General features: G+C 45.3%; 1 protein-coding gene across 1 annotated transcript in view; it reads left to right on the top strand.

Annotated features, from left to right (window-relative positions):
- LOC146190977 (prolyl endopeptidase) overlaps positions 1-14,115 on the top strand; it is a 48,948-nt gene extending 34,833 nt beyond the window's left edge. Inside the window, exons 14-19 of the mRNA XM_084601388.1 lie at positions 1,557-1,673; positions 3,259-3,354; positions 5,311-5,412; positions 7,689-7,848; positions 12,658-12,726; positions 13,943-14,115. Coding sequence (XP_084457514.1) covers positions 1,557-1,673; positions 3,259-3,354; positions 5,311-5,412; positions 7,689-7,848; positions 12,658-12,726; positions 13,943-14,008 — 610 coding nt within the window. The 3' untranslated portion in view covers positions 14,009-14,115. The remainder of the gene's footprint in view (positions 1-1,556; positions 1,674-3,258; positions 3,355-5,310; positions 5,413-7,688; positions 7,849-12,657; positions 12,727-13,942) is intronic.
- The last annotated feature ends 4,432 nt before the right edge of the window (positions 14,116-18,547 follow it).

Here is an 18,547-nt window from a genome sequence, read left to right as displayed (position 1 = left end):
TCTGGTTTGTGGTTTTCCGTCCAAGAATCAACAATTGATTAGCTCTGTAAAAATAAATTGCAGTCTAGTGTATTCTCTTGGTGCTGTAGCTATGATGAGAAATGATCTGTTCACACTGCTATCGCAGTGATACATCCTTGCTAATGTTTGGTGACACTTGTGATGAGTAGAGTTAATGAAGGTGCAGGGTTAGAAGTGCTGCTCCATTTACTCCATTTTACTCCGAGCTGCCTTCCCTGCTTCATCCTGCTCCAAAACTGCTCCACACCAGCTGCCTTGATGTTTTGCCATTAAACCTGGTTTTCCCGCACATTGGGCCATTTATGGTATCTATCGCCTATAAAAACTGTGATCTGATACAGTTCGATTAAGGGAACGCGAGAAGCGCAGCAGTACACTGCATGCACAGGCTATAGGGCCACGAGAGTCAAAACGATAGCAGAGGTATAATGCATCTTGTGCTAGAACATACAAAATTTTCATAAACTTGCATAAAAAAATGCATGGAGCATAAAAAATGTTCGTTTGTAAGTAAATTTAGAACGGGCCTCAAGCGATTGGAGGGGATTAATCGCGAAAAAATGCTCTGTGCAGATGACACGGCCTCTTCTCCCAGTCTTTTGAATCACCGGTGGTGAGAAAAGCGAGAGCAGCAAACAAAGCAGATACTGCGAACTTCCAATAGCTATCAGGGTGCTTGTCAGGCTACAGAGAACTACACTAATTGTTCTGATGGTTCTGCTGTGGAAGCGAGCTCATACTTCACCATCAAGCTCCTTTGTTAATAACAAGCATGTCAAGCCTACGTCAGACAAATGCATACTTGGCACATTATGGAGGTGACGTCACAGAGATGCCAATCACAAGAATTGTTTTCAAGAGCGTTGGACAGTCGTACAGGCTATAGGGCTTATCGTACAGGGCTTACCGTTAGTGTGTTGAAATTAAGGCCCACTGTCACTCAAGTGAAAACGCACAAGGCACAAGGCTATGAAGCAAAAGAATCTGGAGGAGAAAAAGGCTACACTATAGTGCATTCTGTCCTGCCTGATGCAGTGCTGACCATTGCCCAGAAATTTATCAGCACAGGCATAGAATCAAAAAGGCCCCAAAGTGGAATTAGTACTGCTTCCTGAACTGCTTCAAAATGCTTGAGCCTGCTTCTACCCCTAGAGATCCTTTGCCATGGATATTTTTTAAATTTTGTGTGCATTATGTACAGAGAGTCATCGATTAGTTATTCAGATTCTTTATTATTTGCGCTTATTTTGTTCCACCATCAACCAGTCATTCGCTCGTGTTGAAATATGTTTCTCAGTGTTTCACACCGAGGGAAAGCATGTATCGGCAAGCTCAAGAGTGTCCTTGCATCGAAGCACTGTTGGTTTATGTTTATACTTTCAGCTCACTAAATAGACTGCCTCTCAAGGGTGCATAGATTGCAGCAGTATATTATTGTCTTGCTGTGGAGAGCACATGTACCTGATATGTGATCGCAACTTTGTGCACGTTCGGAGGGACCCTGAACAGTGTTGGTGGCCTATTCTTGTGTGCAGGGAGTATGGGGAGTCATGGCACAATGCTGGCCGGCTTTTCCATAAACAGAACACATTTGAGGATGTGCAGTCTGCTGCTGAATACCTCGTCGAAAATGACTACACAACCAAAGACAAGTAAGTATACCTGCAAAATGCACTGGCGAGGATGCTGCGCCGTTTTGTTAAGGCTGGCTCATACTCTTGTGATTGATCATTTCTGTGCGTGCGCGCTTGCACAGCATGCGTAGGTATGTGGGCAAATGGGTAGCAACACATCAGGCAAAGCCAGGCATAAGTGACTGCAGATGTTATGTGACGATTATGTTTTAGATAGGTCAGTTATTTATATATTTTATAGCAGAAAGGGAGTCAGAAGAGTCCATTCCTACTTTGAGTTGTCTCCTCTATGCACTTTCTGCTGTGCTTCATTTTAGTGGGTCAAGGCTTATCCTAAACTGACCTGGTATGTGTAGAGTGAGAAAAAAATATATATACAAACTGCATTTGGACCGACTGTACTGCATCTGAACAGAACATAAGGCTCGGCACTCCTTGTTGATGGGTTCATGCTGGTGTGTATGTCACTCCTATCCAGCCTTCTATGCATAGTTTGTGGCCTCCAGCCTCTCCTTGCATACCACAATTGCTGCTTTGCCTCACAAACTCATCTGCTGGCTATTTTTGGTCTGCCGCTCTCATTTTTTCTCTAGCCTTCAACTGCTTTCACAGAATTTTACGATGCTGGCTGTCTTGTCCAAGTTCCCACGGTTGTGTGTAGTCATTGGAGTCTGTCCAGTGGCGTGATCAGGTTTCACCGTGCATGTTTATAATAGCTGTACACACACACCTGCACAGTACAGTCCAGTCTCATACAACGAATCACGCGGGACTGCCAGAAATCATTCATTCATTTTGAAATATTGTAATGAAAATGACATGCCTTAGCTACAGACACGTGTACAGACAAGCAAAATCACAAATGAAAATGTTGCATTGACTTCAAAGCTGCTTTATTCGGAGAAATGAGTGTTCTTGAGCTGCATGCAGCACGCACAACCGTATAAAATCTCTCTACACCTCCTACTTTGTGCGACACCTCATTGCACTGAGTGATGAAGGTGTGAACTTCGTTCATGCACAATAATAGTTTGATATCGCCCCTACTCCAGTGTTCAGAGAAGTTTGACAGTCTTGTCTCGGTCTTTCAAAATGATAGCGATGGTCGATCATTTTGCCGAGCTGTCTTCAGAGGCTGATTTTTTGTTTCCCTGCTTCGATTTCTTGCAATATGGACACTTTTTCCAGCAGCAAAAACTGCTTTCGCTTCTTCTTGCCGCCATCACTGGCTGCATGCAATTGTCGGATCTGACACGAGCTCTGCAATAAGATGTCTGGAACAAAAAATACCTGCGGTAAAAGACACCCAACGCAGAGAGCAAAAATGCAGGTTGCTAGGCCTGCTGGCTACTGCATATTAAACCACAGCTTTGTGGTGGGGCCGGGAGTTGCCACTAGATATGGTAATGATGATTGCTTGAGCCCACGGGGCATGCGCCCAGAGACTGTTGCTTCTAAGAGCCTGAGCCTAGCAGTTTTGTTTGTCCCGTGCGCATTCATTTCTTGGCAGTGTGCAATGGTAGCCTTTTTTTGGCCAGATGTATTTCAAGCTAGCCAGGCTTCTCTTAGCAAAGGCCGTGCTGAACTTTGGGTGCCTATGCAGGTTGGTGATCCAGGGTGGCTCCAATGGAGGGCTGGTGGTGGCAGCTTGTGCCAATCAACGGCCAGACCTGTTCAAATGCGTCATCTGCCAAGTCGGGTGAGACTCTTCTCTGTGACAGATGCACGTTTAGCTGGTTCTGGCAAGGCCCCTTTACAGCAATGCATGATTCACATTCTGTGATTGCAGAAAATTAAAGGAAATGTACCAACTTCAGTGAGCTTCGTGGAAGTGGCTGTCGAATTGAAATGAGCAGGCAGCATTTGTTTCGATGCACTAAAGTGACCATAAAACTTTCAAATGGTTCCCCAAAGTATTTACTTATCTTGCATGATCAGTTTGAAAATGCCATGCTTGTGTCATATACTTGGCACTTTTCTTAAAGTACAGTTGCTCAGCTTTTCTATTCACCATAGCCACTCATAAACCCGACACATTTTAATGCTTCCATGCCATTTTTCTGGTGAAAGGTTTTGCTGGGTAGCAAAGGCTTTTAAACTGTAGATGCATTAGTGACTCTCTTGCTGAAATTCCCTTCAAGGGGTATCAGCTAAAGAAGTTTGGTGTACAATTGTTTATTTTTTGACGAGAGGTCTGCAGGGTTGGTGGAAACAACTGAACAGAAGAGAATACACACACCTTCCATCATGTTTGTTAGCACTGTTTAGGTGTTTTAGCCTCTACCAACCAGCCCAACTATTCCCTCTTTCGCGGTGGTAGCGCAGTCGGCGAACTCGGCAGACTGCAAACACACTGCACACTATTGACAGAAGTGCATCGTAATTGACAGCATCACTATCAAGGGCTGCAGTAGCACCATCACCCATCAGCTAACCAGCCGATCAAAGCCAAACCAAGCTAAAGTAGCTCTGGGGCTGGTTGCATGTAATGTTTGCTCTTGCATTTTTAGGGTTAGCTAGGCCACCCATGTGTGGCTCGTAATCATGGTACTATCAAAGCCCAAAAAGAGATATTTGCAGAAGTTTTCGAGATCTTATACTTCTGAGTTTCCGTGCTTCATGACATTGAGGAAAGGCAGACATTCTACAAAACATGTGGATGCGATGTCAGCAGCAAAGGTGACTTGAAAAAAAGCTTGAATTGAATTCTGCTCATCAATATATGCTTTACAACCCTCCAAACAACGTCTGCTACTAGTGAAGGGCCAGCTGTCTGGACAGTGCATTGAGCAAATCTACTTTGATAGATTTTTGAAGCTGCGAAGTCTGGTACTGAAGATGCATGCAAAAGGACTCGTTACACTCGTCATAAAACTTTAGCCGAATGCACACCACGCTCCCCTCTGAAAAAATATTACCTGTGCCTCTCCCCCTCGTTATCGTAGGTGAAAAATTTCTCCAGATTGGCCAGTACTCTTAAGTGATTTTGCAAGCCTGAGGTCAGGAGTGAAAAGGTCTAACTACTTTGCAAACCTCAGCTAACATTTGTGTTGCACGCTCGTAGCCATCCTGTGAGTTTTTTAACCTTGTGTAGGAAGCTCGAGCGTGACCAGGGCTGATGTTTAGCTTATTCACTTTTATCTGACCGTGATTTGCCAACACCGTTCACTAACTGAAAGTCATCTGATCAAGCTATAATAACGGATAGTACTTCTTGAAGCGAATGCTGCTAAGAACTGGTGACAAGATTGCAGGTGACAATGCTTTCGTTATTGAGAGGCAGACGAAAGGATAGACTTTCATTCTGGCAGGAAGGTGGGTGGACGTTATGGGAAATTTTGCCTACAGAAAAGTCGCATCACAGCTTATCCCCCTCATAATAAACCCTTCCCTTAAACTTATGGTGTCTTTTCTTGAAACAAGTCTGTTCATTACGTCAGTAAGCACGGTAATAATGTCTGTTAGCACACAGTAGTTTTTGCGACATTTTTAAATTTGAAGGATTCATTTCGTTTCCCACAGGTATACCACTATATAACCTTTCTGTGCCGTATGTTGCCTTTCTTGAACACCATTTTCCTATATACTGAGTGTCATTTTCAGCTGTTTTCTGGTAGTTTTCTTGAAGCCAGTGGCTCATGTTGTGTGATAACAGGGTGCTGGACATGCTGCGCTTCCACAAGTTCACCATTGGCTACGCGTGGACGTCTGATTATGGAAGCTCTGATGATGAGAAGATGTTCAACTATCTATACAGGTTGGCAGATTTTCTTGTTGCTATGCATGAATTGTTTCAGGAACATGATACTCTGGAATGCGGCCATTTACGTGCTCTACATGCAACTCCAGAATGGAACCTTTTCTTGGGCAATCTTAGATATACTCCAGAGCATGGTGTCGTCTGGTACTGTTTTTTTTTTTTTTTTTTTTTTTTTTTTTTTTTTTTTTTATCAAATGCTAAAGTGCAATGAATCATTGAGTCATGTGGCCTCTTGAATTTTCGGCCATCCATCTTTCCACGTGCCCATACGACGTCACTGTCATCGCTGTCGGTGGTACTTGGATTAAGACTTGAGGGCAGGGGACAGTCTATTGCCGGGGACGAGTATAAAAATATTGGTGTAATCTGGTAGACCTCACCACTTGGTGGCAGTATTGGGGGAAGAACTCTCAATTTAGCCAGGAATTTATATTTTAAATTGATCAAGAAAGTCGTGTTTTAGTGGGTGGTGGCACCATACTGTGTCCTTTTTTTTTAATTGGTATCTGCTGTAGTGTCTAAAGTGAAGATACTACATTTTATTATTACGCCACAGCGTTGTACAGACAGTTATTTGTGTTCATATCAACGTAAGGAAGCCTACTTTTTCTCTTTGAATAAATTACAGCTACGTTTATTCATTGATCTTGCTTAATTCATTTTTAAAAAGCGTTCAAAGCAGAAAACCACACAACCAAAAACGCTGCTGTATTTGTATGCTGCTGCCATCGGCAGCGCTACTGCAGCCAAAAACGATTACTGCAGGGACAAACAGGGATGTTAGAAACAGTCCAACCTGGTTATAACAAAATTGAAAAATAAAAAATAATAATAATACATAATAACAACAAAAGGTTCGAGATTTTTTTGTTACATTCAGTTTTTTTTTTGTCATGTGCAGTTTTTGCATAGGGAATTGCAAAAGGAAACCAAAATAGGAGCTGAATGCAAGGGAAATCACCTTGAAAATGTTTGCAGTAAATCCCCGACTCAAAGTTACGGTGACACATTCCGCAGTCACTCTTGGTGGCTGTCACCAGCTCTGTCATGGCTCGCACGACGTGGCTACAAGTTGAGTCGGAATCTGCCGGTAGTATATTCAATTCAATAACTGACTTGCAGCATTAGGAAGCTGCGAAACTTCTTTAGCAGCATATGCAGGGTTAGTAGCAAAAAAGTATAAACGACACTGTTAGGTACCAAACATCCAAAAGAACATTTGAAAGTGTCATTGGCGCCGCAGTTTAGGTGTATGTTTAGAGATTCGTGACGCCCTCTCACCCCTAATGCGTATCTACTGCGGCTTGCTCCTGACCCCGTCATAGCGCCTATTCAAAGCATCTTCAGCACCTTAGTTGCCTCCTGTTTCTCTGTAGAGATGATGCAGCAGCAGCAGCAGCAGCACCTTGCCGGCGATGTGAAAGGCATCCACAAAAGGCATACTGTGAGCGAGACAAACACTCCGAGTACTCGGCCACAGAATCAAGCCCTTGCTCAATGAAGTGCAGATCTGGAAAAGCAAACAGATCGTGTACCCCAAACTTGTTCTTCTTACTAAGAAATTATTATAGCCATTCCATCCACTAGCTAGAGCATCGGCGCTGGAATCTCGCGAGCAGACGCGTGGCAGTGATGGGCACACATTACTCTCCCCATGCCTTTTCCTTTTTCCTGCTTTCTTTCACTGTTTTTGAGCGCAAACTGTTAGAGTGCCACATTCAAAAAGTGAAAGCACCAGAGACTGTTGTGTTTGCCACGTAAATGCGCTGTCGGCACAGGATTGATTGAAAAACTTTATTCTCCACCAGAAGAAGCCGATCATCGCCGCCCCCGGCACGTAGGCCTGGAAGACGGGGGCTGCCGTGTTAAAGGCTGGCTGGCGCTGGAGAACGAAGTGTTTTTTAGACTGTGCCCTCTCTTTGCGATCGTAGACGTTCCTCTCGCATCAGTTCATGTTTAATCGTCACTGAACTTGGGCTCGGTTCTGCCAGATTTCCAGTAACTCATGCTCGTTAATAGACAGTTGGCATAGTGAGTTCGTTGTATTAAGAACGACCACCGTGACATGTTTATGTATTAAGAACGACCATCATGACATGTTTTCAAATACATGCCTTTCAGTGGGGGGGCAGTGATCAGCTACATGGAAGTTCATTACGTAAATTTAACTACACATTAAGTTACCGGAAAAGTTTGAAAGCCACGCATGTCCATCTCTGTTGACTCTTAAACCTAATAAGGTGTTTTTTTATTTATTTAATTTTTTGAACCAGATATTCGCCACTGCACAACATCCCGGCTACAATGGGTGATGACATCCAGTACCCATGCATGCTTTTGCTGACGGCTGACCACGACGACCGGGTTGTACCGTGCCACTCCCTCAAGTTCATCGCTGAGTTGCAGCACACCCATGGGAACTCAAACAAGCAGGTGGGCACAAAGGGCAAATTCGGTCACTTCAGGCGAGTCGATGGTGAAGGCTTCAAACTGGGGGCCACTACTGTTTGGAAGACTGTGTGCATTGATGCATCAGAGGTTTTTCTGTGCTCAGTGTCGTGCACATTTCTGAAGTATCCGGTATTTTTGCATGTCACTTCCTTCCGAGCTCTTGGCTGTTGTTTGGCTTAAACAGGACAAGATGGCATTGCAGTAATATATACGTTTTTTTTTTTCAGCTTTGTGAGGTCTCAAACACTCCCATCGCATTATATTTGTGGTTGCATTATACAGTCAAACCCGGATATATCGAACTCGAAGGAGATCGCGAAATAGTTCGATAATTCGATATACAAAAATCGGCTTGTGACGGCACTTACGATGCCAAAAAACGATACCGTATTTGTCGCGTTATCAACCCACTCGCATAATGAACCCACCCTGCACTTTTGCACAGAGAATTTGAGAAAGAAAAAAAGCGTTAAGGCCAGCTCGCTCGCATGCAAGCGATTGAGCGATCTCAGCGACGAGCGGCAGCGACGGAGCGAAAAATTTCGAACTTGTTGGAACTGCGTCCCTCTCGCTGCTCGAGCCACCGCGGCAGCTCTAAACAAGGTTTCTGTGTTGCCGCGGCAGAAATCGCGAGCGTTTTCGCTTGCATGTCGATGGCGCGCGTCACTCCGTTTCGGTCGTCTCATCCACAGCTCATTTCTTGGCAGCGTGCCAAGATGCTGCGCAGTGGTAACGTCGGGGCGCATTTATCTTTTGATAGCTCCTGCGGTGGCGGGGAGCGAACTTGGTAGAGTGCCCGTGATGGCTTGATTGCACAAGCCTGGTTCGATTTATCACGCCGCGCATGGGGCGGGCTTCATGATCGCAGCAGCTGACCGCGTGCTTTCGTTGATTCATACATGTAAGGATAAACGACTCCCGAAAAAAAAAAAAAAAAATACCTGCCGCTTTTTAACATCCGAACAGCACAACGATAAGAAAGGGTGACTCGCAAAAGAAAAAAAAATTGGTCTGGCTTAGCTTATGGTTAAGCCTAGGATGCGAAGCATACTAGCCTAAAAAATTAAACATTACCTGGCTATACCTGGTTAGCCATTTCATAGACAAGAACAACTCATGTGTTACTCTGCTTCTTCCTTTATTTTTCTCAAACCAATAAATACACTATGATGATCAGTCTTCAGCACGCATTTTCCGTTTGGTAGCATTTCGCCGCTCGAACCGAGTAGAAGTCCTCGAAGCTTCATCCTTCACCTCGGCATCGGTTGTCGAACGCTGCCGTCTAGCTGCATACTGTGCACGTCGCCTGGCAAGCCGTACTTCTCGTTCTTCTCCCGTTTTCGTGGCTGTTTGTAACTTGCGCTTTGCGGTCTGGCGAGCCGCCCTCTCCCTGGCCGACATCTTGCTGCTCAACTGACTCAATTAGTGCGTCGCCTTTTATACAATTGCGTGACGTCAGTATCTCCTAGCGGTAGGAGCGGGAGTTAGGCCGCCGGCGGAGGCTGCGCTTCCGCAAGCAAGCTCACGAGTTGAGCCCCAGCTTTCACAGCTGTTGTGACGTCATATCACGTGGTGCGTGTCGCAGCAAGGAAGAGCTCGGTTGTGCGGCTGGTATGCTTCGCATAAAAAAAAAAAAAAAAAAAATTGCTGTCGCATTGTCCGCAGGCACCATAGCCACCTCAGCCGCCGCGCGCAGATGGTTCGCAACACACGTTGGAGAAAGCGTCGACGCCTGTCTGAAAACGGGCTGGGCTGGCTTGGCGTATGCGTAGCGCGTGCTGAAGGAGAGAGATAGCTCGGCAAAAGGATGGGCACACCCACGCACATGGCTTGCAAACGTCATGTGTTGGCGCGCGGAAAACGATAACTGCAGATGCGCGCGCCTTTGGGGAATGGGCACGGCGCTGCCCAGACCAGCCGTCGCCGAACTGTCCCCTCTCATTCCTTCCGCACGTGGCTTGAAAACGGCACGCGGAAAACGGCCAAGGGTGATGCGATCGTCTTTGGGGAAGGCACACTTTCCAGTGCGTGGTGTGGAGTTCGATATATCGAACGACGGGTGAAATTAAGTTCGATATATGACGCGGCTTTCCTATACTTTTACATGGGATTTTCAAGGGGATATTCCGTGAGTTCGATATAACCGAAATTCAATATATCCGGGTTCGATATAACCGGGTTCGACTGTATATACAGTCAAACCCACCTATAACAATATTGAAGTGCCATGGAAATATCATTGTGACAACCGATGATTGTTATAACCAGTTTAGGCTGAAAAAAATCAAAGAAAACATTATAACCTACACATTTAATGAGGACGAAGTAGCTTACACTTTTTATTTCGTAGTGGGAAGAAATTCGTAAGCGTCGTCTGCTTCACAGCAATCTAGCCGACATCTTTCTGCAGGGCATCCAACTGCTAAACATAGTGCAATAGAAGGCTCTTAGCAAAAACAGTCCCGCAGAGAGTCAATCATTCTCGAAGCTTCCTGGTGAAACTACCTGCACAGGTTTCGGTTCATCGTCATTGTCGCTACTGTCACCGTCCTCCGCGCCAGTGACTGCTGCGATGATAGCCTCATCTGTCAGCTCTTCATCTGTCACGAACGGCTGTATCATCTGTCAAGACTTCATCTGTCACGGGCATGTAAAAATTCCTTAAGTCCCGATGCGTCGCCATCACAACCGCTCACTGTGGACCGAAGTTCAATCATCGCTGTATTGGTAGGAGCTCGCCGGCATCCCCAGCAAAGCCCGCCTTCCTGAAGCAGTTCATGATGGTCAAGGAACTTGCTTCTGCCCATGCTCCAAAAATGAACTGCACTGCCATCAGGAGCGAGATCTTCGAGTCTGGTGCCGGTCAGCGTTCTCTGACAGAAATGTTGAGGTTCAGTGCGAGCTTGCTCAAAACATGTCGGCGATACAGTGCCTTGAAGCAAGCAATCACGCCTGCAGTGATGTTAGGTGAGAGGAAAAAATCTTTCACATGCGAGAGCTTCTGGGCTGTTTGATGCACAGTGCAATTGTCAAGCACCAATGCCACCTTCCTGCCTTCCCGCTGCATCCACTGATCAAACTCCACCAGCCACTCGCAGAAAAGTTTGCACGTCATCCACGCTTTCTCACTATAACTGTAGCGAACTGGGATACACGCGGCACCATGAAAAAGCGGGGATTCTTGGATTTCCCTATGACGAAGGCGGGGCACTTGTCACTGCCATCCATGTTTTCACACAAGAAAATGGTCACACGCAATTTGCTTTGCTTGCCGCCCTTACAGTGATCGCCTTCGACAGCATTCGTCTTTGGCGGTAGCATCTTGAAAAACAGCCCAGTCTCGTCCCCATTGTACAAATCCCGGTCCGTGTGTGCTTCTTGGATGCAGAGCAGTGTTTCCTCAAGCCACTTCTGCCTAGCGTCGACATTGAGCGATCCTGCCTCGTCCACGACTGCCTTGTAGACGATTCCATGTCTCTCCTTGAACCATTGAATCCAACCACTGCCAGGCTGGAAATTGGTGTTGCACAGGAGGTATGCAAAGCGCTTTGCCTTCTCCGCTAAAATCGGGCCACTAATCGGCAGGTTTGCTGCTCAGGCATTCAAGAACCACTGTTAGAGCACCTGTTCTACATCTTTGTAGGCCCCGTGTCGAACCCTTTACCGGCTGTCGTCTATTGCATGAGCAGCACTGGCATCGGTTTCGTTTTCAATCTTGAGCATGTTGCAGATGATTGTCAATACTGTCGGTTGCGTCTGGCTGAACCTGCGCACCAAGTTGCACACTTTTACGCCTTCCTTGTGCTCACATACAATGTTCCGTTAAACTACTAGCGGTATTGCTGCGCTTCCTTTTCTGTGCCGGTTGTGTTGAGCTTCCTGAAGGAGGATCCTTCATTGCTGTTCACGGAAAATCCAGGGCCAGCAAGATCGTGGCAACAATGATGGCACACTAGGAGAGCCACGCTAGACACATGCACGAACGCTGCTGCACGCCTGCCACAAAACATGTGCGACTGCAAAGCGAGGGCCTGCATAAAGCAAATAAAGGAGTATAGTGCAGCGCACCCTCAGAATGGACTGCTCCACCGTGCAGAGGCAGAGGGAGAGGACGCGGGTTCCCCAGACCACGAGCAGTCTCGAGGGGAGCAATAAAAGCTCTCCCTCAGAACAGCTGTGCCTAGGAGAGCCTTACGCCTTCCCTCCTCCTCCGCATGAGGATGCGCTCTGTCCTCCCCCGAGTCTCTGCATACGTGCGCACTTTTGTGGTCGCTGCATTTCCGCGTTTTTGTTGACTTTCAGTGACCATATTTGATTGTTGTAACCGATAATGTGACACCATTGTAATAAGCGGTTTATAGTACCATAGAACACTTGGCAAACTTGACGGTGCTGCGGCTGCCCATTGTTATATCCGATATGTTGTCAAAACCGGTATTGTTATAAGTGGGTTTGACTGCACATTTACAGTAATGGGAGTCAATTCTACAAAGTATAAACTAACCTAAGAATAAGGCAGTTGCATTGGAGTGCATTTTCCAAGTGATTTCTTCTATGGTGTAGCTGTTTTTTTTAGAAGAAGAATGCATGAGTGTGTTGCATTGAACTGGCTTTGACTTTTTCTTTTTTTCATAGAGATATGTGACTTCATGAAATAAAACTTGTTGAACTTGTTTTCCTCTCAACCTGAGATGCTTTGGTATATAGTACCCTGAATCTACAGAAAACTAAAAAAAATTGGTATTTGACAGTGTCTTCACAATTGCATTTCGTTCATTCTTGTATGTGCAGATGAACCCTTTGATGATCCATGTGGACACCAAGGCCGGCCATGGACACGGCAAACCTATATCCAAAGTGGTGAGCAGTGCAAACATTTTTAGCACTCGGTTATGAGGCAGTGGAAGGGCCAAGCAGGCAACCTTGCAACTCCTGTGCCTTGTGAGTAGGGGCTAGATGATAATGAAATCAAGGAAAGCTGAAAGAAGTAAGCTGGTTTTGTTCTGTCACAAGTGAAAGCTGTTTGGAAAAGTATTGGAAGCCAATTTCACTGCGAAGTCAAGAGATAACTGGGCTAAGTGATACAGGCGTGCATTTTGAAGCTGCTGCAAGGAGGAAGTTTAAGGAGTTCAAGTCATAAAGTTTGCATCTACAAAAGCCACCCAAGTCTTTGAGAAAAATGGGTGCCAATTTCCTTAGTTTCTCAGTGTCATCCAGTGGCTCACTGTAGTGCTTAATCTGTTGAACCTGGCAGTCTTTCGCATGAGCGTTGAAAGGTGTTTTTGCACCTAAGCAGTAAAAAAGAAAAAAGAAATCGATGTTTGTGATTTGATGAAAACTTATACACATGCATCATTATGAAAATATATAGTGGTTCCAACATGAAAGTGTCTAGTTAAATGTGAATGCTTCTAATGCCTAAGCCTTGCAAATGTGTATGCATGTGGCAAAGTCACCTGGCTGTTATTTTATTGCATGTTTGCACAGCCCGGATTTTAGAAACAAGCCTCCACTTGGGATTTTGTCTCACAGTCTGGTCATTTATAACTCCTACACACCTGCATTTTCTTAGTGCAGTGAGATTCCCTTTCGCAAGTGAAGGTTTAAATGCAACCATTTATATATTACTGGTGATTAACTTCTTTTGCTAAGAAAAAAAAAAGCTGAAATAGCTTGTGCATCACTGAAAGCGACCAGTGATTCTTCCAAAGGAACTAGTCTGCCCTGAGATAAAGTCTGCAGAAGCTGAGTTCCTGAAAAATAAAAGCTGGAAAGTCCAGCCCCTGATAGATTGTAAGTCATGCCTGGCAGAAATGGTATTGCTGTGATTAATTTTTTCAAATCAAACAAAATATTCATTGTATGCCAAAATGTTGGTGCTTTTTGCCAGAAGGAAACAATTTTCTGTCAAGCACTATCTGGACTAAGCTTGAATTGTGGCTGCTGTGAATTGGTAGCTCCCACTGTATCATAGCTAAGTGGATTCAGATACAAAAATATGGCGCTTTTGCTGAAAATACTTTGTGTTTTTCACTAATATGCTCATTATAACCATGTTCAACTTTTGTTTTTCCAGATTGATGAGCTGACAGACACGTACAGCTTTGTTGTGAATTGCCTCAACTTGGAATACAAGGATTAGGTGCCATCGACACGCTGGTTTTGCACATTTTATTTTTTTTTTTAACTGGTGTCAAAATCACCAGCAGCCTTTTGCTGTGAGAAATTACACGTTTGCTCAAGCTTTAACTAGGTGTCGTGCTTTCGTCACTGTTTTCAGCATAAGCCTGTGAGAGCAGCTCAGCAACTCAAAGCAGCTTTTTTTTTGCTCTTCACTCCTAGCCTTTTCAGCTCAGACCTGTCTGGGTAAACATCCTTTTTTGCAATACGTAGCGTTAAAGAACTCATTTACAGAAATTTCTGGCATCACCATTGTCAGTGTTGGGAACGAAAAACCATGGGCATGCTTCTGGCAGGTGGCAATTGGCAGGTGATTAGAGATTGGTCTTTGGTTTGTGTGACGTCGGGAGACCACATGACGTACCCATAATTTTAGACAGTAGAATGCAATAAAGGGTAAAAATTGGCATGGGTACCAGGATAAGCACTGGGTTAGACGGCCTTTGCATTTGTTTGCACCTGTGGAGACAAGCAGAGTCTGGGTATTGGAAGGAGAGACGCACAAGAATGAAAATGTAGCCTATATATATTGTGCACTGATAGGGCTCCTCCATTTGCAAGCAACAAGGCCTGGTATTACAAATGAGGATAGAGGCAGGGCCTACTCTGAGCACCATTTCTCTAGTGTAGGGCAGTCTCCATGCGATAGTTGCATTGGTTTTGTATCAGAGATCCTATATGCACAAGGGAGCAGGAATCATGGCGGTGTTCATTCTAAAGATGCTGTCAACTTGAGGTATGAATGTCGCCAAGGTCCCTTATGAAATGAGTGGACCATCACACCAAGTTTCTGATTCTCTCCTGCTATTCTTTGGGTGGTTTGTCAACCTGGACTGTAGCCAGTACAAACTATGGAGCTCGAGTAACCATTTGTCAAGTAACCTGTTTTGAGTGCATTCCTCAGAGGGTGCCAAATTTTTTATCAAGAACAGTTGCTTGCAAAAGGACATGTAGGAGGTTAGCATATTTATAGACCAGCAATAATTGCAAGCAAGGAAATTGAGAACTGGTAAGTTGCCTTCGTGTCTATGTAAAATACTTTGTAGATAGTGCCAAGATAATTCTGTTGGGGGATATGAATGGCCACATCGAAGAGCTGGGTGGGTACACTGATAGTAATGTAAAGTAATGCTACAACCCTGAGCAGTGCAACCTTGTTATGCTAAATAAGGAGTGTAAACTTGAAGACATGACATGGGAATTCTGGAATGGACAATCGATTCTTGCTTAATGTTGCATAGGGAATTGCCAAGCTCGCCAGAATGGAAATAGTCAAGCAGAGGAAGTACAGTAGGGGAAGTGACCATAAACAAATTACGCTGCAAATGTGACATCTGATCAAAAGGCAACTGCAGGGAACAAAAAGGGAACTGCGAATCTAAACGACTAACAGATAAGTAAAAGCTCGTTAATTCGAACTTGACGCGACCGGGAAAAAAGTTCGAATTATCCGATGTTCGAATTATCGAATGGCCTCGAAAAAACTGACAAGAACCGTTTGTGTTACAGTAAATGTTTCGTATTTAGTCGCGTAATGAACTTGCTCGCATAATGAACCCACCCAGCCCTGATTTGTGCCTACGAATCTGAAAAAAAAAATAATAATAATAAAGGCGTCAGTCGTTAGCGTGACCCTCCGTTTGTTTTGCGCCGTCACGGTCCACAACCATTTGTTCGCAGTGCGCCAAGATGCTGCGCAGCGATAACGACATGTTTATCTTTTGACTTTAGCTCCAGAAGGGGGAGAGGAGAGGGGGTGGGGGAGCGAACTTGGCAAAGTGCTAGTGGTGCTAGCTTATGTCCGGTTGTGCAAGCCTCCTTTTCAGTACGTTCGCTTTATCATGCTATGAGCGACTGGGGCGGGTGCCGTCTACTGCCACTCCAATCATCGGAACGCGGCTTTTGAAGCGAACGGGCTTTTGAAAGCGAATGGTGCTAAAAGCCAGCGTCATGATCGCGGCTGACTCGCGTGCTTCCGTTGACAACTGATTGGTGGAAGGATAAATGACTATCGGAAAAAGCGTTGGCTGGGACCGCGCCGACAGTGCTTATCCCTATTTCCAAATTAACAGGGTTGGAATTGACGAGTATTTAGTTGCGAGCTAAGGAGGTTGCGCAGAAGAGAGCAGGCAGCCGCCGCCGCGGCCGCCGTCCCATCCCTCCAACACCGTCGGCCGCCGCGCCGGTCATGACGCCATTTAAGTTTCACCCACTCTTCCATGATTTTACCTGGTTCCATCTTCTGTCCCCGTTTTGGACGTGCGCAGCCTCTAATTATGCCTTCCGATCGCGGAGGTGTTTCTTTACTTTTTTTTCTCCCCCCCCCCCCCCCCCCCCCCCCCCCCCCCCGCGTGATGTGCGCCAAGCCGCCCAGACGAGGCGGCGCGTAGTTCGAATTATCCGTAGCGGAACAGACTCTTGATGTAGGGTTTTTTTAGCGCAAACAAAGACAAGAAAGGCGAGACGTACACACACAAGCGCTAACTATCAACTGAGTTTATTCGTGGAAGGCAGCATCATATATAGGCCGAACGGAGGATAATGAATCGTAAGCTGATAACAATGAAAAAAAAAAAAATCAAAAATCACAAAGTAAAAGCCAGGAAATCAAGACGCATGCGCGGGTGGGCGTGTGTTACACTTGAAAAGACACTTTTGCCAAAGTCAACAGGTAGTGGCGTTTAAAAAGTCGATCTCAGCCGCGAACAGAGATAACGAGGGTTCGCTGATACATTCGTTCCCAAGTTTCTTAATGTGATAGGCTTCTAGGCTAATCCGTGCCGTCCTGACTTTACTTTTGCCAAGAACCTTGATCTCCTCAAGCCGGGCCACACATGCATGACATTTACTGACGTGAGCAAAAAGGTGCTTATAATTGTCATTATTTTTTAATTTTCGGGCATTCTCGGGCATGTCGGGCATTTTAATTTTCGGAACAGACTCGCGTTCGAATTAACGGGCTTTTCTATACGCAGATCTCTCTGGAGCTTGGCCGGACCAATTAGTATAGTTCGAATTATCGAGGTTCGAATTAACGAGCTTTCAAGCAAAGTTCTTAGCTTCCTCCATGGCGCCCACTCACTGGACAGTCTGTGCGCAGCCCTGTCAGCTGCCAGCTACCACCTGTTAGCGCCATGCCAATGATTTTCGCACACAACGCCGACGCCGAACTACCACGGATTTTCTGGGTAACGGGTTAAAACAGATAACTTTATTGCTCTGATAATATATCTTATCTCTGTTTCACTTAAATCAACAAAAACTGTACAGGCTTCCAAATAACGGCCATCAACCAGTGCCTTTTTTGGGGCTCGAGTTTTGTGCACGACAGGCATATTAAAGCGATTGCGTTAAAGGCGAGCGCTATTGCGACCTCTTCAGTCGTGTCTATTTTTCTGCACAACCAGAGCTATGATCAAAGAGCTCTGAGCAACATAAGTCGGGCGACATCTGCGTATCAGCCGTGACGTCCGATATCGGACATCAAGGCGGTCAAATTAAAGACGCGCATGGGACGGCAACAAGGAAGTAGAAAAGGATAGGATAAAGAAAAATACCTGCATTTTCTACTTCGACCCCGTTCTATGCGCTAATATTTTTAATTAATCATGGATCTACAACTATAGTCCAGCTTTCTGGCTTGACATCAAGGCAGTATTTGCCGAATTGCGGCGCTGATCTCTTCGTGCCGCGCTTACTGATAGCGGCAAGATGGTACGTGGCGTTGGCATGGACCTTCATTCTGCAACAGCCGTTGAGAATATAGGGGAAAAAATTTCATTTACAGTAATTTTGAAGTTACACTATTCGATTCATTCGGATAATTAATAGCAGGCTTTCAATTTACTATGAGATAATTTTGTAAACCCACAGTGTATGAAGAGAGCGAGGTGAGATGAGGTAAAACTTCATAAAGGGAAAAGGTGGATAAGAAATGGGGCAGTGACGAGAAGGTTGGTCGGCTCTCTTAGTCCAGGGCTCCGCTAGCATTTCATGTGGACGATCTTTACCTGGACGTCCAAGGCCTCGGGAGAACGAGAGAAAAGTCTTCGTCGCGATGTAACATGGTCTCTTCTGAGTTCAAGCCATTTCAGCTTTATTTTGTCCCAGCAACCTTCCGGTGTGCAGTTGGCACCGGTTGTCACCTTTGCTTAGATTAGGTTCCGTAATCTTTAAAACGGCAACAGGCAGCGCTGGAGCCAATCAAAGCAAAATTCCCTACCTTCAGCACGCAGTATATATGGTTTATATCAGCCCGCAGACCGTCCAGCTACACATTAAAAAGCAACGGCGTACGAGCGGCCGAAGCCTTTGACCAACAGTTTACAAGTAGTAGTTAGGATATAATTTTTAACGCGTTATTGTTTTATGCTGCCTGATATTGCTTAAAATTATCTATATCCGTTTGCACATGCGCTTTGCTGGTAAGACAAGTGCACCTGTCAGAGTTACACGCGATCTGTGGTCCATTTCACAAGCTGTTCGAAGCGCTCGTACGCTT

This window comes from Amblyomma maculatum, chromosome 4 (assembly GCF_055883805.1).
Source record: "Amblyomma maculatum isolate TAMU_Amacu chromosome 4, ASM5588380v1, whole genome shotgun sequence".
Classification (NCBI taxonomy): Eukaryota; Metazoa; Arthropoda; class Arachnida; order Ixodida; family Ixodidae; genus Amblyomma; species Amblyomma maculatum.
Note: the sequence above shows the minus strand (reverse complement) of the source record. Positions and strands in the feature narration are given on the sequence as shown.